The sequence below is a fragment of the Spodoptera frugiperda genome, chromosome 10 (assembly GCF_023101765.2).
Source record: "Spodoptera frugiperda isolate SF20-4 chromosome 10, AGI-APGP_CSIRO_Sfru_2.0, whole genome shotgun sequence".
Lineage (NCBI taxonomy): Eukaryota > Metazoa > Arthropoda > Insecta > Lepidoptera > Noctuidae > Spodoptera > Spodoptera frugiperda.
This window is the reverse complement of record NC_064221.1, coordinates 732,930-760,041: the sequence shown is the minus strand read 5'-3', so window position 1 is coordinate 760,041 and position 27,112 is coordinate 732,930. Positions and strand designations below refer to the sequence as shown.

At 37.3% G+C, this 27,112-nt stretch overlaps 2 protein-coding genes across 3 annotated transcripts in view; one reads left to right on the top strand and one right to left on the bottom strand.

Annotated features, from left to right (window-relative positions):
• LOC118277196 (oxidative stress-induced growth inhibitor 1) overlaps positions 1–27,112 on the bottom strand; it is a 79,556-nt gene that overhangs the window by 36,947 nt on the left and 15,497 nt on the right. The window contains exon 1 of one of the 2 annotated variants that reach the window (XM_035595915.2): positions 10,363–10,549. The exons of the other annotated variant lie outside the window; for it this stretch is intronic. The gene's annotated coding sequence lies outside the window, so the exon portion shown is untranslated. Of the gene's footprint in view, positions 1–10,362; positions 10,550–27,112 lie in introns of those variants that run through there. 2 annotated transcript variants of the gene reach the window in all.
• Positions 15,368–19,681, top strand: LOC118277664 (uncharacterized protein K02A2.6-like). Its single transcript, XM_035596562.2, is given in 3 exon segments — positions 15,368–15,722; positions 15,725–16,904; positions 16,906–19,681. Coding segments are annotated over 3 exon segments (4,113 nt in total). The 5' UTR covers positions 15,368–15,454; the 3' UTR covers positions 19,571–19,681.

The window sequence follows — 27,112 nt, the reverse complement described above, 5'->3', positions numbered from 1 at the left end:
TTTTAGTTCTTTTTGTAAGGTTTCAGTTGGAGTATTCTTAATTTAAATGTGTCTTCTACTAGAGATGTGCGATGTAGCTACGCTACGAAGATGTAATAGCTAAGCTGTGAAACTATGTGACCGTTTCTACTGAAACTAAGCTATGTAGTTGTGCGAGCAAGATGCGCAGCTTGAGTTTGCGATGTATCGATAACAGGGAGGCTATCCATATACGCATCTTTCCATATAAAAAAAACATAACTTAACTGAGGCCGTTTCCATCAGTGCTTAGCCATGTGTACCAATTAATATGGTTGGTGGAAGTCAAACGCTGTTGGTAGAAAAGCACCCTAATGATGCCCTTGGCTTAAAAAGGTCGTTATATCGGGTGATGAGATCTACCTATCTACTAAAAAAACGAATACCCATCAGACACACATAAATCTTCCTCGTACATCCACAGCATATCAAAACTGCATAACGATGTACGGAGTAGTCGAAACAACATGATATATGATGTATCAGACGTCGGCAGACAGCTCACAGACTTCCCGCGTAGTTTCAAGGATGGTTCCTTGGCGCGCCGCCAGATAGCGCCTCTTACCTCGTACTATTATTTATCTGTACACATTCATTATTTTCTTCTTAATAATTAGTCTGTTAGTGAGTCACATCTTGTTGTTTTTAAATATCTAAAGTTTTACTACATTGGTTTTTACGGGAAGTAATTTGTTTTCTAGCAAGTTTTGTCTTCGGTTTTTTTGCTACGAAACGAGTGAATGAGTTATCTCCACTATTTTAAGACGTTGCCTAGGTTGCTTGTTAGATTTAAAGAGACAATTTTTCACTACCTACGACTGCCTCGTTAGTCGACTGCTGGACAAGGGGTCTCGTGTTCGATTCCCTGGTAAGGGCAAAGTATTATGGTTTATCGAAAATTTCTCAGTGGTAGCATGAAGTCTGGAATTTTGCCTAGTATATGGCGATAGGCTCACAAATGATGAACATTCGTATAACGGAATTATGTGACGTAATATGCATCTCTGCCTACCCCTTCGGTGATAAAAGGCGTGACGTTAACGTTGACAATTTTTCAGCAAAACATTCCTCGTTTAGCTAAGTTTTCAAGTGGCATCATCATAATATTGTTTTCATAGTACTCTCCCAATGTCCTTTTAAGCTACCAGTAATTTAGGCAGAACATTGATAAGTCAGTCAGGGCCAAGGTTCTAAGTCGATAAACATACATACATTACGTCACTACACATATGTACATGTTATACTAATTTATCAACGTATTAATGAAGTAATCAGTGAAAAATCTATTGCTATTGATGACTAGGCCTCCCTCGAACATAATATCAATAAATTACGGTGTTCACAATGACGTAGCACATCAAATGATTTAACATTATTCTCAGATCGTAATCTTGAGTGGTAATGATTCAGCAGTTTTTGTGCTTGGATAAAAACTAAGAAGTTAGTCTAGCTACGCGTTAAATAAGGATATTTATGTAGTTTACATTCTACAGAAGAGCTCAAAGGTGCATTTCCAGACATGTGTTATGTAGCTATGCTCCTAAGATGAAATAGCTAAGCTGTGAAACTATGTGACCGTTTCCACTGATACAAAGCTATGTAGCTGTGCGAGGAAGATGCGCAGCTCGAGTATGAGATATATCGATGGTAAGGAAGCCATTTATAGCACGCATCTTTCCATATAAAAAACAGCTCGCTATAAGGACGGACAAACATCCAAACGTTTCACATTTATAATATTTGTTTTCAGGGAGGAATGCTTTGCGAATACGGTGGCGTAATTAATTGGGTTGGGCACTCGCAGTTATTATTTACCCTCTAAACGTAGCAATATTACGTCACTGCTTCACGCTCTAGTATTCTGTGAGAGGGTGGTTTTTGTGACCAAGCCGGCGTTTTCTAGTTTAATTGCTAAAGCTACTTCTAAAAGTTAATTATATCTAAGTAAGAGGCTACATTCCGATAAGAATGACTGTACCTGTTCGACGACCACAACCATTCAGTCAAGAGTGAAATGAATTAAAATTAGTTCTAAACAAAATAATCCTTAACACATTGAACGCCGCGGTGATCACCGGTGACCGACGTTAGCGGAGGATTTGCTATCAACAGTTTTCTATTGGCAGTCAAAGACTTGAAATGTAAAACTGAATTTTAACTACACTCGTGTGACACATATTATGTATGTTTTAATGCTAGTCACGATTTATTTCGGTACTTCAGGTTTGCCCGAATACTTTCGATATAGAACGGAGCTAACACACGCCTACATGCACGCGGTCGCCACGCCGCGACCCTGTGTGGAGATGTGCCGACAACACAAGTGTTGAGATAAATGAAAATATTTAGAAATATGGCCGGCAACGATGATAAGATCACTTTACACTATGATAAACACTACTGACATTTGCTGTCCATTGTAGGTATGGATTTTTATGGTATAAGCCGGTCAATGAGCAGACGGATCACCTGATGGTAAGCGAACACCGGAGTTAAGTGCCTTGCCAGCCCTTTGAAGGTTAGGAATTTAAGGGATGTTGGGATTGAGCAGGACCCCCTTTTTTTTCTTAAGAAAAGCGTTGCTCCCCACTAGGATTTTCTCCTGTGTCGTGGGTGCGTTTACAAACATACAAGTTTACATACAAACTGTATGTACACATCTCCTACCGTAGCTGAGAATTCCTATAGTTAAATATCTATATTAAATTAATTAACTATGAGTATCTCTCTCGGCAATCGCACTTCTTGACCAAACAGTCAAGTTATTACTCAATAAAGATAACCGTCCATTTCGTATTAAATTTTTCACTTTTTTCCCAAAACTGATACAGGTCTTTGACTCTGCCGACGTCACTACGGTAACCGGATTGAATATATGTCGAATAAATTACTACTACGGTACAACGCATGCACATTAACAATTTAAATAAAACATATTAATTTAATGTCTATTCGACATACTGTTTTAATTAATTATTACGTTTTTTTTTACACACATACATTTATTTTGTTCTAGATCATTCTGTTTAAAAATAGAATATAACTTAGATATGCTCGAAAAGCAGGAGTAGGAACGGGGTGGTTTTTAGTCAGTAAGAGTCTGACACTCCCTCCCGCCTCGCCCAAGGCGGGAGAAGTCATTGGATGACTTTGCCCCTCAAAAAAAAACTAAGTAAATAAAAGGATACGTGTAAGGATTGTATTGAGTAAAACACTCGACTGCTGATTGAATACTGACTTTTATTAATAAGGATTCATATTTAAATACACGAGTAAGATACATTGATATATGCGAACTTAGAACTATAGGGTATACACTACACCTTCCCCGGAGGGATAAAATAAAATATTATGTTAGTATTATTTTATTTTTATGATTAAACATGATTAACATACAAAACATTTTTTTTTACATATTAGTTTATTAATGTTAATTAAGTCATACAAAAGTATAAAGTACCTACCTACGTAAGAGTATAAGGTTAATATGAATAAGATTACAAGATAAGTATAACTAACAAAATAAAATGTTCCTATGTGAATACACACACACAATAAACACAAAAAAAAAAAAGGGTATAAAATATTATGAATAATACAACTTAGTCCTATTCTTATGAACTAAATCAGTTTTTCCCTTATCTTTCAATATTTCAACATTTGGTGAAACATCTTTGATTACCAAATATGGTCCATCATAAATACTCTGGAGTTTGTTTCCTGTCTCGTTTTTCACAAGTACTAAATCATTTGGTTTATAAGTAATAGGATTACACTTTAGATCATGCTTTTGCTTTCTTGCCGATTTACTTTCATATAAATTATCATACGCTTCTTTTTGAGATGTTTGCAATCTGTATTTTAATTCCAAGGGATAATTATCACAGTTATACAATGGATCTACTGAGTTTTTAGTTAAATTGGATGGTATATTGCATTTTTTCCCGAATACAAGCTCAAATGGCGTAAATTTAGTAGCGGTGTGAACTGAGGTATTATAGGCAAAGCACCAAAAGGGCAACCATGTACTCCACGAATTTGGATGGTTGTCCGTTTGAATTCTTAAATAATTACCCAAACTTTTATGAGTGTTTTCCAGAGAACCTATTGTTTCGTGATGATATGCGGTAGAGTTTAAAGTTGTTATGTTGAGAAGTTTACATGTTTCTTTGAAAACAGATGACAAAAATTCAGTACCTCTATCAGTAGCTACTCTAGCGGGGATACCAAATCTAAGTATAAAATGGTTAACAAAATTTCTCGCTACCTCCTCAGCACTTTTTGTTTTCATAGGGTAAGCTTCTACGTATTTACTCAGCTCACATTGAATAGTTAAAATATAAAGATAATTATAATCATCTCGATCTAAGGGTCCTACTACGTCCAAGAATATTTTTTCCATTGCTGAATTAGCTGTTGTTGTAACAACGTAAAGGCTCTTTAACGTAATGAGAAGTATGTTTTTGTCTTTGACACTTGTCACATTTTTTAATGAATTCTTTTACATCTCTTTCAAGGCCGGACCAAAAGTAATACTTTTTGATGTTATTATACATTCGTCTTATACCAGCATGGCCACTTGTTGGTAGAAGATGAAAATCATTTAATATTACTTTTTGGTCATCCTTGTTTTCAATTATTTTTACGTCGTTTAATATACACAATCGCGGACCGGTCCAGTTTTTATATGACTTTATTTCTGTCACTACTTTTTTTATAAATTCATCATAGATTTTACTTCTTATAAAAATTAATTCGTGCACGTTAATTTTTTCACAAAAACATTTTAGTTCCCTCACAAATGCGGCTGGCGTCAATTGTGATCGGGCAACTGGATTTATGAATAACGTCATTTTTGATGACGAATAACAAAACTCTTTGCTTTCCATGTCTATGTCATTTGACCTACGTAGGTTATTTAACTTATCATTATCTATAAATTTAAGTTCTACAGACATCCTCGATTTACTATGAATCTCCACGACTCTTGGTTGCGCAGGCCAATCGTCAGTAGTACCCATAGCACTTGGAGAATGTTGCGACTCTTGCACTTTCCTAAATTGCGAACGCGTCATAACCGTGATTATACTTTCATGCATATTTTTTAAGTCAGTTGATGTGATAGGTAATCGTGACATTGAATCTGCTGGAATATTTGTCGATCCTTTTATATATTCTACGATAAAATCGTACTCTTCCAGTAGAAGTCTGAACTTTAAGAGGCGACTAGATGGGTCACGCATGCCAAATAAATAAATAAGAGGTTTATGATCGGTTTCAATAACAAATGTACGGCCATATAAATATGGACGGAAATGTTTCACTGCCCACACTATTGCTAACAGCTCTTTTTCTCCAGTGGGATAATTAATCTCGGCCTTATTTAAATTTCTACTCGCGAATGCTATCGGTTTTCTGTTGTCATTGCATAAAACTGCACCTAATGAATATTTAGAAGCGTCGGTTTGTAAAATGAATTTATGATTACTAGAAAAATTAGGGTATTGAAGTATGGGAGGGCTAGAAATTATAGACTTTAAAGTAGAAAAAGCAGTTTGACATTCTTGATCCCATATGAATAATGCATTTTTCTTTGTTAGCTTTGTTAAGGGATAAGCTATATTGGCAAAGTTTTTGATAAATTTTCTGTAATAGTTGGCAAACGCGATAAACCTAATTAATTCTTCTAAATTTTTCGGTATTGGCCAGTTACTTAAAGCACTTATTTTCTCAGGATCGGGCAAAACACCTTCACTCGTTATAACGTGTCCTAAATATAATATATCCTTTTTAAGGAAATTACATTTACGGGGATTCAACTTCAAATTTACCTGACGCAATCTAGTAAAAACATCTATGAGGTTTTTGTTATGGTTTTCTAATGAATTTCCAAAAATAATGAGATCATCTAGATATACTAGACACTTCTCATATGTCAATCCTGACATTGCGATAGTCATCATTTTTGAAAATGCATTAGGGCTCGTTTTTAAGCCCATTGGCATTCTCGTCATCTGGTATTGTCCAGATAACGAAGCAGTACTTTTCCCTTCGTTCTCGGAAACTTTAAACTGACCCGAACAAAATGCTGTGTATTTTCGACTGTCGGAGTCAAGGTCACATTGGTAATATCCATTAGAAAGGTCAAGTGTTGTAAAGTATACAGAACCAGAAAGCGAATCTAGAATTTCAGTAATATTTGGGAGAGGGAATTTGTCCTCTTGTATGCAGTTATTTAATTTCCTGTAATCTATTACTAAACGCCAATTCTTATTACCTGTATTATCTGCCTTTTTAGGGACCAGTAACATTGGACTCGACCATTCTGATTGACATGGTTCAATTATACCTTCTCGTAACATGTTACTAATCTGCTTGTTTACTTCTGGTTTTTGCGAGTATGGTATTCTATATGGCTTACTAAAAACTGGTTGAGCGTTAGGTAGTAAACTAATTTTATGTTTGTAAATATTTGTTGTTGTTAACTTATCACCGGGCATTAAAAATATGTCGGAAAATTTCGCACAAATATTTTCTATAGTGATTTGCTCTTCCTCGTTCAAATGTTTTAAACTTAACAAACTGAACAATTTTCGAACTCTATCTGCGTTAATATTCCCACACTGTTCAAAAGTGCACAAATGATATTCACTAATTTTGTGTAATGTTGGATCAATTGTGTCAATATGAGCCTCTGTTTCGTTTGTATTTAGGATCAAAATAGGTATCACACCATTTATGGGTTTAACTAACACGCTGGCAATAAATATTCCTGTTCGTAATTCTGACGAACAAACAAGACACTCCTCAGTAATATCAGTAGGTATGTAATGAATTGATTCGGACCTCGGTGGCAAAGTTAAATTATAAGAACCTCTTGTGTTATTTAGTTTTAAAGGCAAACTTACATTTGCATCATTATTATTTAATGTTAAACTTCTGCAGCCATAATCTAATACAGCATTGAATTTCATTAGAAAATCTTGTCCTAAAATAGCATGTGCCATACACGGCAAAGAATTGAAAACATAAAACTTCTGCTTAAATGTTTGTCCTCCTAAATCATAACAATTGCTCATGGTTAAATAAACATATCCGATTGCTTCTACGGTGCCGCCGATTCCGCTTATCTTAATGCTCTCTTTATGGATAGGTATGTTTAATTCAATAACATGTTTATATTTTATGGCGCTAATTGTAGCACCGGTGTCAATCAAAAATAAATATGTTGATTTATCTACGTACAATTCTACGTAACAGTTACTGTTACTTGCAAATACAAACCCATTATTCACGAAAAAACTTGTTCTGCTCCTCGGTTGAATTAGTTGTTGAGGGTTCATCGTTTTTTAGAACATGAATATTGGCATCAGAACGTTGACTGTTCTTTTGATGACCTCTGGTGTTATTATATCTATTATAAGAATTATAGTACGTACCTCGATGTTGCCTTGGCTGACCTCGGGTATAGTTTTGGGACGGACGTCCACGGCCACGGCCACGGTAGAAACTCGCACCACGATGGCCGGTAAACCTACTAAAGTTGTTATTCGCGAAGTTGCGACGAGGTTGGTGATTGGCTCCACGATAATGCTGTCCTTGAAAATAATTATTACGTTTCCTAAAAGTTAAAACATTTTCAGACTGAGACGGAAATGCAATGGTCTCCTCGTCTATAGCTGCTTGCACCGCGTCCTTTAAGGATTCAAACTTTTGTGCAGCTATTATCGTACTGAGCCGTCTATTACGTAATCCGTCGGCAAAACGTTTAATAGCTTGTTTTTCATTTAAAGGTTGTAAAATCTTTAGGTTTTCAGTTTTGCCCTCGGCTTGCGCTATAGACAAGTCCATAAATAGCTCAGTCAACTCCTTACCATAATCATTAATCGACCTTTGATCTTGTCGCGAAGTTTGAAGTTTATTTTGCAAGGCAACTGCACTCTTTTTAGGTAAAAGAATCATACGCATATCTGTCAGTAATGCATCAATAGATGGATAATCAGACTTAAGGCTTAATTTTGCCTGTTGAGAGAGACGACTTTTTAAGACAAAGTTGATTAAACTTAATTTGCACCGTTCGGTTTTTAAGGTAGAGCTATAATACTCGATACCATCTATAAGTTGACGGGTCGTCAATTCCTCGTTATTCATGACTGGCAACAAACTCAACGCTATCTTTAAATTAAACTCCATTTTGGATTCAAGATTAGATGTTTCACCAAATTGCTCACAACTACTTTTAGTTATAGGTAAATACAACTTACTACAAAACTCTTGAATTTGGGCGTATAACTCTACAATTTTATCGCAATGAGATTTAACTAATAATAAACTTTCGCCACTAAATATCTTATCATCTATTTGCTTCCTAATGCTTACAAGTAAAACAGAATAATCATTATATATAATAGTTGCTTCATTCAACTTTTCTTTCAGACGTTCTGGTGTCCTCCTTTCTAAACTTAACTTAAACAAATTCTCTTTTAATTTTCTCAACTTTTCGTATATATCATTGAGCTCTAGTACCATTATTTGACATTTTAAGGAAAGTGGAGCAACTAGCCTAAGTAATAATAACTAATAATTGGGTTGTATAGTATAAACCATTTACCACACATAGTTCAACGCTTTAGGATTTCACTTTACGCACACTTTACACTCACTTAACGCGCACTTGGTATCGAACTTTGGGTTACGCACCGAGATCTTCCTTATGAAGTGGACGCCCCTGTCCGGGACTGCTTGAGCACGCTGGACATCGTTTTCTTTCTGCAGTTTCCCTGCGACTACGCCGATAAGTCGAGTTCCTCAGAGATTGACGTAGGATTTGGTCATTGATCCACTGGTGATGGCAGTTCTTATAGCATTTGTACAAAAAATAGGCTGCCACTATCAGCAATAACCCCAGAATTATCATCATCACCATGCTGATCGCAGAAACATGATACTGTAGCTGTTCGGTACTAGCCACATTCGTAGCTCCGATGCCATTCTGGTTTATAATCACTTCTTCACGTTTTGGAGTATTAGAATTGCACATTTTAAAGTTTATTGGGTTTTATTAATTATTGATTTTTGAAAGTTCAATAACGCAACGTACACTTAGGATGAGAGTCTGTACCACCCACGTTGTATGCCGGCATGGATACACGACACCTCAATACCAATCCTGGCAGGGTCGCCATGTAAGGATTGTATTGAGTAAAACACTCGACTGCTGATTGAATACTGACTTTTATTAATAAGGATTCATATTTAAATACACGAGTAAGATACATTGATATATGCGAACTTAGAACTATATATTTGGAATACATATAGAGTTTAGTGTCTTAATCATGGGAAAACTTAAATATTTTGTAATTTCGGTCCAGTTTTCCAAATACACCAACTGCATCAATAACTTTGTAATCCCATATAAATATATGGGATTACAAAGTTATTTATGCAGTTGGTGGTTGGTGGTGGTTATAAATTTAATAGGTGTAGATCGTTAGAAGTAGATGGTATCAAAAAGAAAGGCTCTACAAAAAGAAGTGAGATCCCATCAAAAACATCCTGTAAAAAACCCAAGTCTCGCAGCTCAGTCTTTCTACCGTCAAAAGTTGTGAGATCCATGTAATACCAAGTCGGTTAATCTATTTAGTGTCTACTTGAAGGACCTTCTGTCTTAAGTTATTACATAAGTTATTATCATGCCAATATTAAAAATATTTAACGTTTTAAACAAATAGATCGACTTGGACATCGCATGAAAACAAAATGAATATTACAATATTATATTAGATTCTTTAGTCTCTCGCGCCTCACGCGATTGAAACTCTCGTTCCTGTTGGTCGCTGGCCCGTCGTGCTGTGTAGTGTGATACATACTAATAATCAAATCAAGCGATGTCCAAGTCGATCTATTTGTTTAAAACGTTAAATATTTTTAATATTGGCATGATAATAACTTATGTAATAACTTAAGACAGAAGGTCCTTCAAGTAGACACTAAATAGATTAACCGACTTGGTATTACATGGATCTCACAACTTTTGACGGTAGAAAGACTGAGCTGCGAGACTTGGGTTTTTTACAGGATGTTTTTGATGGGATAATGTATTTATGTCAGGCCCGGCTTATCTATAGGAGCCGATTCAGTCGAATTCTAAATAAATTATTAATGAAAATAAGAATTCTATTTTCTATACCGGTGTCATAAATAATCCTATCAATTCGTTCCAATTTTCAAACTCAAAAAAAAAAGAAAATTTAAAAACGTAAGTAACTGATTATAACCTAACTACAGCAACGTTTCACAATTAAAAGACAGAAGACAGATTACGAAAAATATAATACATACCAAATTAAACTAATATTCAAGAAACACTAATACACACACAACACTTTTCTTAATATTATGAAAACGATTTTTTAAAACAATTTCTTGTTATATCGCGAGTGTACAGAACGGAGCTGTGCAAGGCGTGTGCTCTCGACGGCAGCTACGCGGCAACTGAGCAATACACTGACAACTGACATTGATATCCGATTCTTAATTTAAACAATACGGTGGCGTGCATTGCGGCCGGCTAAAACACGTGTTTTGCACAGTTTCGAGCATGTTTTCAGGTGTTGAGGTAGATTTACTGATGTAGGTACTTAGCGCATTACTCCTTATTAGATTAGGTTTTTTAGTTCCGATTTTGAGGTCATTAACCTATTAGTTATTACGTAATGACAGATCGAATATGTATCTATTAAAGATCGCTTTTATTTATTAAAACAGAATAGGCAGAAGTATACTTACTACTGGTACTGCATTTTATGTCACAGTTATCGCAAGTTTATTGTCAATGATAAATTATATGACACATCATTTTAGCATTTATTTTTTCCATTGGAATCGATGTCGATCTTCGTTTTACAGCTTTTTCTTATGGGTAAATGTATTTTATGTCATGATTCACGATGTATAGACAGACTATCTATTGTACTGTATTATGTCTTTTTTAGACGTTTCGAACCTTCGAGTAACTGAATTTAGAAGAAATTGATTCTGGTTATTCAAGTATAATTGATAATATGGAACCTTGAAATGTACATAATATTATTAACAAAAAAGTAAGGTCATATAAGGTATCTATTTATCTAGTCCTTGGTCATCAGTTCCAGATCAAGGGACATAATATAACATTTGTGGTACTACTACCCTTAGTAAGAAATGGTTGATTCTTAAATAACATAACCATTAGAATTTGAGTATAACTAATAACTATCGTAAGACATTCTAAATTAACTAAAACACATCTCATATTAGTAAATGAATTAAAGCTAAATCTTCGTTCGCCAATGCGCCGTTGCCAGACCATAAAACCCCCCGTTATTTCGAAATAAAAGTTAGTTCTTACTCTTACCAAAACGTGAAGAAGTACCGTATTGTGATTGTGGACGCACTTACAGGAAAACGTGTCACGTGAAACAACATGTGTAACTGTGTACCCCCCACTTGATGTCGAGTGGCTTGGAGATTGGCTAATTAATGGCTCATTCCAGATCCACCTTTGTAAGCACTTCATTCCAACATGGCAGTAATTGCATTGTGATGCTAGTTCGTAGTTAGGCTTGTGGACTAATTGCTTATTGCTACTGCGTCTGATAAGTGTAGATTAGTTATCTGATTAATATGGTAGAGATAGATTTTGTTTTTGATTGATAGTTTTTTTTTTTGTATAAGCCGGTAAACGAGTAGACGGATCACCTGATGGTAAGCCATGAACATCGGATACAATTGCGTTACCGGCTTTTTTGGGGGTTAGGAATTTAAGGGTTGTTGGGGAATCGGGAACGGGAAGAGCCTCCGTGACCTCACTCACACAATGCAAGCGTTGTTTCATGTCGGTTTTCTATGAACCCGTGATATCACTCCGGTCGAGCCGACCCATTTGTGCCGAAGTATGACTCTTACACACTTGAATACATACGGTAACATAAGTTGGATCATATGACGCTTGCGAGAAAAGCTGGGGGGTGATGACGCAAGTATTTACTCTGCTGTCACCACACATGTCGCCAAACAAGGCTTATAATGGCATATGGTTGATAATGAGAAGAAATCTGCATTATTATTATTTTACCTACTGTTGTCACTATCATACAATGACTCAACTTTTTAATTATATCTGTAGGAGTGTACTCTTTGCTTTCCTTGATAACAAAACCCTCCAGCGAAGCTGATAAAACACGTGAGGTCTGTTAGAATTCTGAAATGTTTTAAATGCACGAATTGTTCTAAAAAGTAGTTTATTAAATTAAACTTGCCATTTCGATGAGACAGCGACACTGATATAGGTTTTTTTGATAGGGTAAAATCATCAAATTACTTATCCCATCTTAGGTAAGGCGAGGGGGACTGTCAGACTCTAATTGACTAAAAACCACAGTGTCGCTACGCTAGGCAGTCCGCAGCTCCGGACTGTTATAGGTTAGTTTCTTCTTACACGAACTAAACAAACCAATATAACCGAAAAGAAACAATGAACCTCCTAATAAATCAGTTTTTAAGGTTACCAACTAAAAATCAGCAGCAGGTGTTTTGGTTGGAGACCTTCCAAATATTCCGAATATAATTACATACAATATTAAATGGCCTTTTTAGTACCTAGAATGGCCAATATCCATACAGACTTACATTCACAATTTACTTTCATAGACTGGAAAGTGTCGCAGTTAAACCACTCAAGGTCTCGTAATGACGTTGCATTTCTTGAAGTTTCCAGCCAACGTTAATGAGGTAAGGGAGATAACTTTAGCTGTAACGCAGTAACCCGTAGTATTGATTAGTTATCAGTCTGCCCTTTGGATTATTGTCTGTATCTCTGTATAAAGGGGTAACGCCACGCCATTCATGCTTCGGCACGCACGGGCCGACTCGACCGGACTGATACCACGGCCTCACAGACAACGGACGTGAAACAACGCTTGCGTTGTGTGAGGCTACCGGATGGCTAATTATTCCCCTTTCCAATCCCCAATGCTGCAACAACTCTTAAATTCCTCTCAATCCCAAAAAGACCGGCAGCGGACCTGTAATGCCTCTGGTGTTTCGGGTGTCCATGGACGGTGGCAATTGCTCAATTGTACCATAAAAACACTTTTCTAATAAGCCTTTACGTTTAATAACGAATTCTAATAAGCACGTAGTCTTAAATCGGTTGATGATGCTCAAAACAGTGGGACTAATAAATATAACTGAGGAAAACAAAGCGTACTAAAGGTCTATATCTTCATATCAACATTTGGAAAAAGTGAGCCTTACTATAAAACTCACAAAATGTTTGACAAATCTGTCTCCGGATAAAATCGTTCCATGTGACAAGGTAGTAGACAGCCAGAACTAATTGCTAACGTCTGCGCGATCCGAACATTAGACGATTACTAAAATAGACACTGACGCATCTCCTAACGATCTGGAGTTAATCCACGTCTGGGATCCCAATGTACTGAGGATGTGGCCTTGAAAAATATGACATGTTTTTTATATGTCCTTACAATATGATGTTTCTATGGAAACACCAATGTGAATTTAAATGGGTTACTTTATGACGCTGCAGCTAATGAGGGCTTATTTTTAATAATAATATACAATAATAAATTCTTTATTTCGGACAACAAAATCCACTTGGTTAGTATACTGATGATTAATGATTGGCGTATTTTTTTAGGCAGTCATATTGGATCAGACCTTCATAGCAGTGAGTGAACTTTCATTCACCTTAGTGAATGATGATGATGGAATTCATGGAGTTTCTTGCTTGTTCTTCTCCATTCGAACCTAGACTTTGGTATGAGTACCTAGCTTCACTGGCAGATAGACTGAAGGACAATTTAATTTGACATTTCAAAAGTGCCTAATTAAGGTTTTATTGAAATAAATGTTTCGACTTTGATATTGGGCAAAAAAATTTAACGAGGTTTCAAATAAGCATCATTTTTGGAGATTGTATGGGTCTCTTAAAGACCCATAGGAGCCACTGACCGCTTTTAAATTATCTTTAGTCTTAAGTAGCTTAATTACTTGTTCCATTACTGAGTAAAGTTCTTATATCGACGCCCTGTAGAATACTAGGATAGTTGCCCCACATAGTTGATACAAGTTCTTTCATGTCATATCCTGTTTAAGTTGTTTAATATGCCAAGTCACCCAGCCTACGTCACTCCTGTAGCTTGGTCTCAAAACAAGTCAGTTCTTGTCTTATTTTGCATCTGCTATCACAGATAAGATACCGAAATGGAGCTATGATATAAATATGAATTAATTGTGCAATCTGATATAAACAGGTATCATTAAATCATTTGCACAATGATGTTGCAAAAAGAACCTTAAGTGGGTTGATTTTAGGGATATAAATTAACTTATCAGAGATATGCACCAAGGTCACGGTCGAGTTATTAGCAGTAATCAAAGAAACGAATATATTTTTCAATCATGATTCCCCTTCATTGCCAATTTGTAAGTTTTCGTGTGATTTCCGATAATATGACCTATCGAGGATTGATGCCTTTTCTTTAACAAGAAGCTAATGTCAGAAGTCTTCTAATTTTAAAATTCCTTGAGGGGCAATTGTTTATTTATTTTTTCTTTTATTATGCATCATGCAATTTGGAAGACGTGTGCCTCTGGGACGTAGCACGGAGAGGAGATGAACGCCTCACTCCTCTGTGCATCTTGAGGAGTTTCCTAAATTGAAAATGAAATAGTAGACGGATAACATAACTAGAAAAAACTAACAAAAAATAATAGTACCTTTATCATAGATATATAAGAGACTTTCTTATACCTATGACACTTAGTACGAGTTTGCTTTACGTTGAACGAAAACGAATGCGAATGCCGATGCGAATGAACCATCCAATCAAGCGCCCAAAGCGCTCTCTTTAGACGTAAAACAAACTCGTACTAAGCCCTTTGAACAAAGGACAGTGTACGGGGTCAAATGGTTTAACCCAAAAATCAACTACACTACCGCATACATGTCAAATTATATTGTTTGCCGAACAACGACTCGACCGATTTGGCACAGTTCACAATAGTTCCAATATCATACAAACTTTTTGGAAACTTAACCGGAAAAATGGAAAATGTCAGAAAATTGCACTCTTGCCAAGTCTCGAGTAGCCATTCTGAAATAACACACAATTTGACACAATTTTCTTATTATTACAAGTATTATTATAGTGTTATATTGGTATTCCTGTCGCGCATGCGCGCTTGGTATTTCTGCGCGCCCTTATGTTGGCATTACTGCGCGGGCTGCGTCCCGCGCATTCTATTCGATTTGAAAAATATTAAAGCAGTGTGCAACAAACTAGCGAGTTTGATTGACGAATGTCATTTCCCGATTTCCCGCGCAAATACTTAACAGTGGCGACGAGCGGATTTTACATTTGAAAATATGTCCACGGGAACAACTTATGGCGTTCTTACGACGTTTGATCACTCATCACAAGATTGGAACAACTTTAAGTTGCGATTAGAACAATGGTTTATCGCTAACAACATTACTTTCGAAACCGACAAGGCAACAATCAAGCGTCGGGCGATACTTTTAACGTCATTATGTGAATCAACGTTCAAACTTGCATGCGATTTGGCGCTACCGAACAAGGTAGAAGAATTGGGTTACGAGGCGATCGTAAAACTCCTCGACAACCATTTTACTCCAAAAGGTTCGGGTTTGCAGAGAAGTCAATCTTCTATGCAGCAACGCAGCGGCAAGACGAAACGCACACTCAATGGGCCGCTAGGATTAGAGGTTTGGCAACTCACTGCGCATTCAAGAATTTGGAGGAAGCTCTGCTGGATAGGTTCATCATGGGCATGACACCGGGACGTGAGCGCGACAAGTTGTTCATGCAGGATCAGCGGGAGCTGACTCTTGCAAAAGCGATCGACTTGGCGGAAAGCGTGCGTTGTGCGCGCCTGGCGTCGTCGACAGCGGGGGCGCAGGCGACCGCGGCGGCCGGTGCGGCCACAGCGGCCGCGGATAGCGTCTTCAATATCTCCAAGAAAGAGAAGTGCAGTGTGTGTGGTTTCACCAACCATAAATCTAATCAGTGTCGGTATAAAAACTTCAAGTGTAAAAAGTGCAATAATAAAGGTCATTTGCGTAAAATGTGCCCTAACGAGGGAAAAGTGAAATACGTGGAGGAAGGTATGTTGGACTGCGGGGACGACGGTGAGTGTTTTTATAATATTCGGTGCCTAAAAGGGAAACCCATGACAGAGCGAGTGACGGTCAGTGGTCTAGCCTTAGAGTTCGAAATTGATAGCGGTTCAGCAGTTAGCGTAATCTCTAAAAGTACTTACAACTCGAATTTTAAGCAGTTGCCATTGTCAGTCACCAAAAAACGACTATTTAGTTATACAGGGGAAAACATCGAAACTATTGGAGTTGTTGCGTTACCTATATCATACCTAGGTCGCACACATACACTGGATGTGTACGTAGTACGCGCAGACGGGCCTCCGCTACTGGGCCGCGACTTTATTCGGGAATTCAATCTCGAGCTAGCGCCGGCAGCGGCTACGGCGGCGGCGGAGCCCACGAAGGCGCGCGTACACGTCGTGTATCAACACACACCTTGCGAGTCTGATACGAGTATCGGTAAAGAGCTTTGTAAAATGTTTCCTAAGGTTTTCTCAGGCAATCTCGGGGCATTTAATAAATACAAAATTGATTTACATTTAAAACCCGATGCACAGCCAATTTTTTTTAAGGCGAGGCCTGTTCCATATGCTCTCAGGGGGAAACTAGACGAGGAGCTCGACCGGTTATTAACGTTAGGCATTTTGAAGCCCGTGGAACATTCAGACTACGCGTCGCCCGTGGTACCAGTATTAAAAAAACGGTAGCCTTAGACTATGTGCGGACTACTCAGTTACAATCAATAAACAGTTGATAATTGATCAATATCCTTTACCAACGGTGAATGATTTGTTGGCTAAGCTACACGGAGGCGTACAATTTAGTAAAATAGATTTATCTATGGCTTATAATCAATTTATTTTGAACGAAGAGTCGCAAAAACTAACGTGTATCAATACTCATCGCGGTCTTTTTAATTTCACCCGATTAGTGTTCGGATTGTCTAGCGCACCAGCTATTTTCCAACGCGCTATGGAATGTTTACTTTCGGGAATCGACGGAATTATCTTTCTATTAGACGATATTCTGATAACGGGCTCAAATAGACACGAACACAAACAAAGGCTCACTACAGTCTTACAACGTTTAAATGATGCAGGGTTAACAGTACAAATGAGTAAATGCGAATTTTTTAAAGATGAGATTGCATACCTTGGTCATGTCATAGATAAACACGGAGTCAGAAAATCGCCCGATAAAGTCAAAGCTATTTTACAAGCTCCTAAGCCAACAAATATAATTCAGTTACAGTCGTTTTTGGGTCTAACAAATTATTATCGGAACTTCGTGCCGGACGCGTCATCTATATTAAGTCCGTTATATGATCTGTTAAATAAAAATAAAAAGTGGGAATGGACTCATAGGCACAATGACGCGTTTGTCCGAATAAAAAACATTTTAGCGTCCGATAGAACTTTGGCACATTTTGATCCGAATGCTAAATTAATATTAACGGTAGACGCCTCACCGACTGGGCTAGGTGCAGTACTATCGCAAATAGGTCCAGATAGATTGGAGCGGCCTATTTCGTACGCTTCCCGAACGCTCTCGCGGGCGGAAAAAAACTACGCACAGGTCCAAAAGGAGGCAACTGCAATCGTTTTTGGGGTTAAACGTTTCCATCAGTACTTGTATGGCCGTTCTCAGCCGTTTGTCCTTAGAACTGACCATAAACCCCTGTTGGCTATATTTGGCCCTTATAAAGGTATTCCCGAGATATCCGCAAATCGCCTACAAAGATACGCCATATTTTTAGCCGCGTATAATTACGTGATTGAATATATTAGTAGTAAACAAAATAGTGCGGATTATTTATCTCGCGCGTACAGCGGCGACAATGAGACGGAAACAACGGACGAGCTCACGGAATGCGAGGATCGCGCGGCTTACGTGAATTTCGTAACGGACGGCGATCTGCCTGTCACGTTAAACGATTTGCGCCGGGAAACGACTCGCGACACTAACCTGACTACTGTAAAGGATTTTGTGTTAAACGGTTGGCCTAGGAAGGTTAGTGACGCCGAGTTAAAACCATTTTTCAATTGTCGAACTCAGTTATCTTACGAAAGCGGTATATTAATGCGGGGACATAAAGTAGTTATTCCTACAACTTTGCAAGAAAATGTTTGCAGGGAATTGCATAGTTCGCATTTCGGCATCGTAAAGATGAAGGCAGAGGCTCGCAAACGGTTATGGTTCCCCGGCGTGGACGCTGCGCTGGAACGAGTGGCGGGCGCCTGCACGGTGTGCGCGGCATTGCGGCCCGCGCCGCCACACGCCCCTCTTGCACCTTGGCCGCTGCCACCGCATCCGTTTTACCGAATTCATTTAGATTTCTTGGGTCCATTTCATAATTACATGTTTTTAGTTATCGTGGATGCTTACAGTAAATGGGTCGAGTGTTATAACATGCCTTCAACTCATAATTCAAAGACAGTTATAAGTAAAATGCACGATTTTATGTCACGGTTTGGTATTCCACATACTTTGGTGAGTGACAATGGTACGTCGTTTACATCATTGGAATTCAAAGAGTTCTGTAACCTTAACGGTATCAAACACTTGTTATCGCCGGCTTATCACCCGGCTAGTAACGGGCAGGCCGAAAGTTTTGTCAAAATTGTAAAAAAGGGGCTGAAGGCAATAATTTTACAGGGTTGTAACAAATTAACAATACATGATAAAATTGCGAAATATTTATTCGATTACAGGAACTCTAAAAATAGTACCACTGACAAGTCACCCGCGGAGTTAGTGTTTGGGCGTTCGCTGCGCTCACGGCTAGATTTATTGAACCCTAACGCACCGTCGTCATCGACGTCCACAGATCTAACTCAAACCGTCGCGCGTAAACAGTCCTTACAGGCTAAACACTTCCGTGGTGTTCTAAGACCAGAATTTAAAGAGAACGACCTTGTCTGGATAACTAAAAACACTAACAATAACAAAGTGAATTGGCTGGAGGGTATAATCACAAAGAAGATCGGAAATCTTATGTACAGCGTATACGTGCCACAATTAAATGGTGAGGTCACTAGACATATGGACCAAATAAGGAAAAGACTGTCTTCGCCAATATCATCGGCAACTGGTGAAGACCAGGACTGGGATCCTGACGTGATTCCGGATGTGGCGTCGCCTGCTACCCCTCACCCCGTACCTGCCACACATCGAGAGGGGGAAGGAGAGGCGACAACGGTTCTGGAACCAGCTGCGGCGACGCCGCCGGGCACGCCAGAGACTTCACCGCCATTAGCCACGCCGGGGACCTCACCACGCGCCGCCCGGCCCGTTACGCCCCACAGGCGAAGAGCAATTAGCCCAATCTTTTCGACTCCTCAGTCGACCTTACCATTAGATTGATTAAATAGATTAACCCCTTACTGCATACCCAGCCATAGTAGGTAGATATTAGTTAGTATAAGTATATTCCCCATCTTAGGGGGGAGAGATGTTATATTGGTATTCCTGTCGCGCATGCGCGCTTGGTATTTCTGCGCGCCCTTATGTTGGCATTACTGCGCGGGCTGCGTCCCGCGCATTCTATTCGATTTGAAAAATATTAAAGCAGTGTGCAACAAACTAGCGAGTTTGATTGACGAATGTCATTTCCCGATTTCCCGCGCAAATACTTAACATATAGCTTGACACATAATATTACGTCTTATTATAATGATTATCAAATATTTTAATGATAATAAAGTGAGCGTGAAAAAAACAACGCCATTCCACGATTTCCTTATTTGATATTAGAAGTGCGAATTTCCCGTCAATCAAATGAAGAGCTTATGTAGATAAGTTAAGGTTTAATATTAGGTACTTCGGCTTGATATGACTTCGCGGTATTTTATCCTTCAGAAGGTATTTGGAAAATCTTGATAGATAGAGTTATAGAATTGTTAAATCATGCATTATGGTTATCAAATACTACTTCCGCGCGGTTTGACCAGCTCCGCTCGGCTTCTATTGATCATAGGGTAATGCTACATAGCCTATTATAGACTTCCTCGAAAAATACGCTATCCAACACAAAAATAATTATTCAAATCGGCCTAGTAGTTTCGGAGTTTAGCGTGTTCAAACAAACAAACTATTGCGTATACTTATTTATTCTTATGAACCCTGGTCCAGCTTGAATCTAGTCGAGCTTCTTCGAACAGTTACGGCATACCATCATTAAGTAATCAAGTACTGTTAAACACATGTCCCTTTTCATTCCAATAGTAAAGATTAGGTTCACCACAAGTATCCTATTCATTTCTGCTAAAAAATAGCATGACTTGCAATGTCCAATTCAATTCGTGAAGAGTTTTCCAGAGACTTCGTTGCATTTTTATTACTAAGTAGAAAGAACACGAAATTACTTTTTTTAAGTACTTTTTCTTCACTCTGCAGGTATTTATGGATGAATGGCAGTAGGTACACCAGTATGCAGTTCCTCAAATACGACCTTCAGTAGCTGTGAGACAATTACATTTTTGTTTCTTTTTACTGCAAATAAATAAACAATTCAAGGTTTCTGGTGTAAGTCAGTTGAATATTTTTTGATTGCAATTTGTTTTAATCAAAGTCTAGAAAGAATATTTTGTTGTCTTATATCATTAACATAACATAATCAATTTTTGTTTTCAATTTAATTCCCATGAGTAGCTAGAGACTAAACTAGTCGACTAGCAGATCCCTGCGTATATTGTGGCAAGGGTAAATAAAATTAGAGATCCTCTGGTCTCCAGAGTTAGCACCCCCTCTAGTCACGTAGCTCTTAACGCATGCAACCTTGGCTTGGGTTGTATCTCTCTTGGTCGGATTCCTACTCCAGTCAAGATAATATCATACATTATAAATATTATTACTTTTCTCTCTTTTAATTTTTATTACAGATTGAATAGTGTAATTGGTATTTTGTACCGTCCTATTTAATGAAATAAATAATAAACATACATTTTCTATGTCTGTATTTTGATAACATCAATTAAAAGAGTTTTATCATTAGAAAAACTCAAATAAACTTAATCTTAGAACCCAAAACATCATCATCAACTACTTCAAATCCTCTACAACTAAGCTAAACAGAAACATAAGTGCACTATCATACCAAAACCCAAAACGCTTCAAACAACAACTTTAAACTTCTACACTACCATAAGTAGGTACCCATTATCAAAACGTAACCAAAACAAGATGGCGGTCAGTTTGCCACAAAAACCAATGTCCGCAACATCAGTCAAGGTCATGGTACTGGTTAGGAGTTTCCTTAAGACGGAGCAAAAAGAGGAGTAGCAACCAACAGCCTGAATGAATTATTATATGACGATGCAAAAACGAAAGAAACTTGATTCAACCGGTTCGCTAACCATTATATTGAGGAAAGTTCTAGAATAGAGGCCTTATAGGCTTGTCGGTACAAGTATAGTGCTGAAAGTTCACCCACGAGGTGGACAGACGACCTAATTAAGGTCATGGGTAATAGGGACTAGGATACTTAACAGCGGACTACCTAGCGGGTTTACCGGGGCTCCGCCTCGAAAAGCAGGAGTAGGAACGGGGTGGTTTTTTAGTCAGTAAGAGTCTGACACTCCCTCTAGCCTAGCCTAAGGTGGGAGAAGACATTGGATGATTTTCATCCCTAAAATAAGGTAAAAGGATGCAGGTCTATTCCAACCGTTCTATCTACTCATTGGGGGAGGCCTATGTTCAGTAGTGGATGTCTTGTGGCTGATATGATGATGCTAACCATTGTATGGTGTTAACCAATACGAAGGTTAACTTTGGAAGGCAAAAAAGCTTGAGTATCGAAAGGAATTTATAATATCTGGTGGAGATTTGTTCTAGAACGATATCTACTAGTTAGTTGTTTTTTTAGGGTTGTCAATTCAGTTCATTGAATTAATTGTAAGGGATTTTAGTTTGAATTTGGACATCTACACCACCTTGACAATTTGTGGTATACCTAATAGCAGTTCTAGTAATATTACGTGAGTGAACTCTGTAAGTATCTTTTGAAACGAATCAGCTAGAAATCAATTATGTTTCGTAAGTTCTGAATTAAGTATGACTCTATTTAACCTCATCTTCATCACCATGCATCAGACAATTCCAATCAAACTATGGAATTACCGAAACCGATTGCCGAATTCATTAGCATGGGTTTCTACTGATGAATGTAACCTCGTGTATCACGCTAGTACCCCGATAAACGAGCGTGGTAGACTTCCACAGCTTCAAAAAATAATGACGTCATAATTATCAAACTCCAACCCCTAACCCCTAAACAATCCAACAGATAGCTTATCAGAAGGCTTATTACTAGTTTCTATTACATTTAGCGGCGCTCTGATTGGTCTGTTCTAATTGATCAACGAATCACAGGACTAAACGCGGTAACGTTTCGATCTTTTTAAACGTAAAATAAAATCGGAAGGCCTTCAGAACAATTGTGGATTGTCATTGTGTCTGACGATAAAATCAAATTCTACCAAGTATAGGTACGTCTCACTAAGGCTGGTTTATCTCCCTGAAATTATCATTGCTCTTGGACATTTTGGAGCAAATATAATCAGCAGACAGTTGATAATGTCATTTACCTTATACATACCAGGAAATGATATAAGGTGAGCAGTTAAGGAAATAAATAGAATTATAATATATCGATTTGTAAACAATAATATGGTATTTCCACGAAATTTAAGCGGTTTTTGGAACTGTGGTGTCATCTTTTATGACCTAAATAAATCTTAAATTAAGTGTGTGGTAATACCAATTTGGTTATGGTTCACAGACAGTTTATTTGGTGGATTTAGGGTTGAATTTTTTTGGTCGCGGCACTTTTTGGATTAAGGTAACTGCAAAATTGCCATGTAATATTATATTGATTATATTACAGTTTTGACAAATTATTTGACTGAGAAGAAAACTAAAACAATCAATGAGAAGAAAAACAAATGTATAGGTAATACATTATACCTGGTGAATCATGTAGACAAGCCAATGAAAACATCTATCACGTCTTGTGACATTTTTTATTTGAAGTACTTTCATTATTATTAGCACTTTTTTCAACGTCCTTGGCTGCTAGAGCCAGTCATTGTTATAATCATTATTGATTATTATATTAACAATAATGAATAGGACATAGGACACATTAATTAATAATACTAAGTAAAACCTATATTATAAACCATGCAAGTATTTATAAATTCGGTCACCTGCAACTTAGGCGACGTTTTATAATATTATCGATCGGTCGACGTGTCAGTTTGAGGAAATTTTATAAATATTTGACTTTATTCATATCCGCTTTAATTCAATTTTTAGTTTATTATACTTTATAGCTAATGTTTTAACCTTTTCCTGGTGTAGCCGTTGAGCACATTATTATGAATTAGTAACATGATAACAAATTAATTATAGTTAACCTAGCAAGACATTTGCTTCTTAAATACAAAATCATTTTGATTTTTTATCAAACTAGCTATTAGCCTAAGTTACTCCTTAGTACAATAGCTACGTGCCAGTGAAATTTCCGTCTAAATCGGTCGAGCCATTTCAGAGATTACGCAGGAGACACAGACAGACAGACAATGACAAATGAAAAAAATGGTGTACGTATCGTAGATGTATGTAGATTTCTTGTCCAATCTACAGGCACTGCAACTGCACTTAAAAATAACTAAACCTCCGATAACAAACAATTGGCTCAACAATATTAATAAAAATACATAATACAACTTTTGCTTTACCTACAATACAACTTCATTGAAGAACAAAGACTATAAATCATTGAGAAACAGTTTCTTTCAAGTAGATAAGTTTTATATAACTTCGATTGACCCTGGGGTTATCAATGCGATGTACTGCCCGGGTGGTATAGATAATTGTCTCAGACATTACACTACGATGATTGAGCGTCTGGAGCTGCGGACTACCTAGCGGGTTAACCGGGGCTCCGACTCGAAAAGCAGGAGTAGGAACGAGGTGGTTTTTAGTCAGTATGAGTCTGACACTCCCTCTCGCCTGTGACGGTGAAAGGTTAAGAGGTGCCATTTTATTTCTTTTCCGCATCTTTTAAACAAATAGTTTTTCCAAGAGTTACGGATGGAGTTTAGTGCTCATTCTTCTCCATTCGAAGCTACACTTTGACACGCTACCGAGCTTCACTGACGGACAGACTGCCAGACTATTATTTATTTCTTTATTTGTTGACATTTCAAAGGTACTCATTTTGGTTTAATTGCAATTAAATTATTTGACTTTGACTTCTGAAATGGACGCGTGTGTAATATTTTTTCAAATATTACTTCATACTTATTTTTTTCATAGGAGTCTTTGGAATCTAATGAATTTAGTGAAGTGCATTCACGTGAGAATTATTGTAGGTATAGATCTGAAGTTTATTTTGTTTTGATAATTAATTATTTAAGTACGTACTTAGATGTCTCGACAGACGAAACGTGAGCTGCCGTGTCCAATTTCGACCTCAAGTTTCGAATTTCCCTGACACTCCAAAAATAATTGTAAACATTGTCTCCTCACGGTTTGTGCGAACACGTGTCTTGTCATATGTCTAATCATGACATCGATTGGGCACACACCTACAGCACATCAAGCTACCCAACTCCTTCAACAACTTTCAACTCTATCCTTTTGTAATTAAGTCGAAACAAAGTTAACAGTTGAGGGTAGTTTGACTTGCTGATATTTTACAAGTACCTACTTAAATTACGAGTATGAAAACAATACATTTATAGCGTATTAAGTATCCGTTTCGTTTGTTGATTTTATCATGTTACTTCCAATTAACCTCTTTGGGTTAATTGGCTCTCCAGACAATGATTGAACTTTTTTTTGTTAACTTTTTTAACTTAGCAACTGTTGAATCTCTTTTTGTTGTTACTGACTGAGATACAGGGCGTTGTGCACACGATCTGTCATTTTACCTACTTGATGGATTTTCTTTATTTTTAAGGTATAAGCCGGTAAACGAGATGATGGATCACCTGATGGTATAACCACCGTTGCCCATGGACACCCAAATTACCAGAGGCGATACAAGTGCGTTGCCGGCTTTTAAGGTTATGAATTTATGGATTGTTAGAAAATCTAAATATAAACAGAAATAAAAGGGATTGGGAAACAATGCAATTGGAAGGGGGTAATAGTTTATAGGGTTTACGCAAAAATGTGTCCTTCTGAAAGTGATGAATTTATTAAACATTTATTGGGCAATTTATGTCGAGATTATACAAAGCGGAGTATCATTGGTGAGTTCTTGTACAAAATAATAGATTCAGGTGCAGCACGGGACAGCAAAGTCGTTTAGTCCACTCTCAGACGTGTCAACTTGGCTCGTGAACATTGTTCACACTCGGCCTTCGGGGGGCGAGAGCGGATTTTCATAGAAGACAGGCAAACCTCGTCCACCTTCGTCTCATAGCTTGAAAAATCAATCTTGGTACAGTCAACTACAACACTTTAAAAGGCACTAGGTGTGTTTTTGTTATTGGGTAATCGTATATACAAAGCTTACCTTTGTGAATAAAAACGATTTTGACAGACCGAGACTCAAAAACAACTTGGAAATAGTTCTCTCCCTAAAAAACTAACTATTAATGGATCTAAACCAACTACTAAGTTAAAAAAGAAAGCTAAACCAATCTGTCATAAAAATGACGTCAGCTACACCTTACAAGAATCATTTTATTGATGGATCTCTTGAACGATAGTCATCAATCATTATCGCAATAATCACACTTGTCAGACAATTAGGAACATATTAGAGGCACGAAGTTTTGTTTACATGTTACTTGCCCGTCGTCATGGCAACGATGACGCCGTATTTTTGAAGGTCGGCCTAATGACTCTCCCACTATACATAGAAATAATGGGTTTAACTCATTATTACTTATGATTAAAAATAATTGTATATATGTGGTTTTACCATGTTTTACTGTAAAGAATTACTTTTGCTGTGTATATTGAATTATGTCTATTGACGCTTATTGTGAAATGCCTTGAATCATTTGTAGAGATTTGATTGGTAAGTTCAAAATATTAGGGGGTCCAATTAACCCCTTTCCCAATCTTCCTAATCACCGATTCCCCAATAACGTTTAAATTCCTAACCCTATGCACAAAATTGCTTATCATCAGGTGATATCATATACTATAAAAAATACAAACACAAATGTTTTCTCATGAACACCGAAGCCGAGATCCTTTACTTTGCAGTTTTACGTCATGAAGCTGTTTACTTGTAAACACAAAAAGTGAACAATAAATATTTATAATAAAACTTCACTATTCAAAATGTTGTAGCCAGTATCATTATTATCACTAGAGATCTGATATTTTAGCTTTTTTGATGTCACAGAAGAACTTGAACTAATCGCTTTATTATAATCTCAAGAATAAAAAAACTAACTATCCTAATGGGATATGTTTCTAAACCAAACTACTAAGTATAAGAAAAAAATGTCTAAACCAATGAAATTCTGTCATAAAAATGAAGCTTCAGAGTCGTCAATACACCTTTTCATTTAGATATTGATGAAAGATCTGGTGTCACTTGAACGGTGATAGTCAAGCGTCAATCATTTCATCGCAGATAATCACATCTTTCGTCAGACAATTAGGATGACATATTAGATGTCACGAAGTTATGGTGTTTACATGTTACTTGCCCGTCGTCATGGTGGATAATTTCTGGGTTTTTAACGTTATTGACGCCGTTCCTGTCGTTTTGAATAATTTGGTTTCGGCTAGGGATTCATAATGACTTCTCCCACTATAACATCGTACATACTTGAAAGGTCATGGCCTGGACGTGGTTAACTTCATTATTACTTATTCGCTATAGTAAAAAACTATAAACTTTTGTTATACGTTAATGGTAATAATACATTAGTT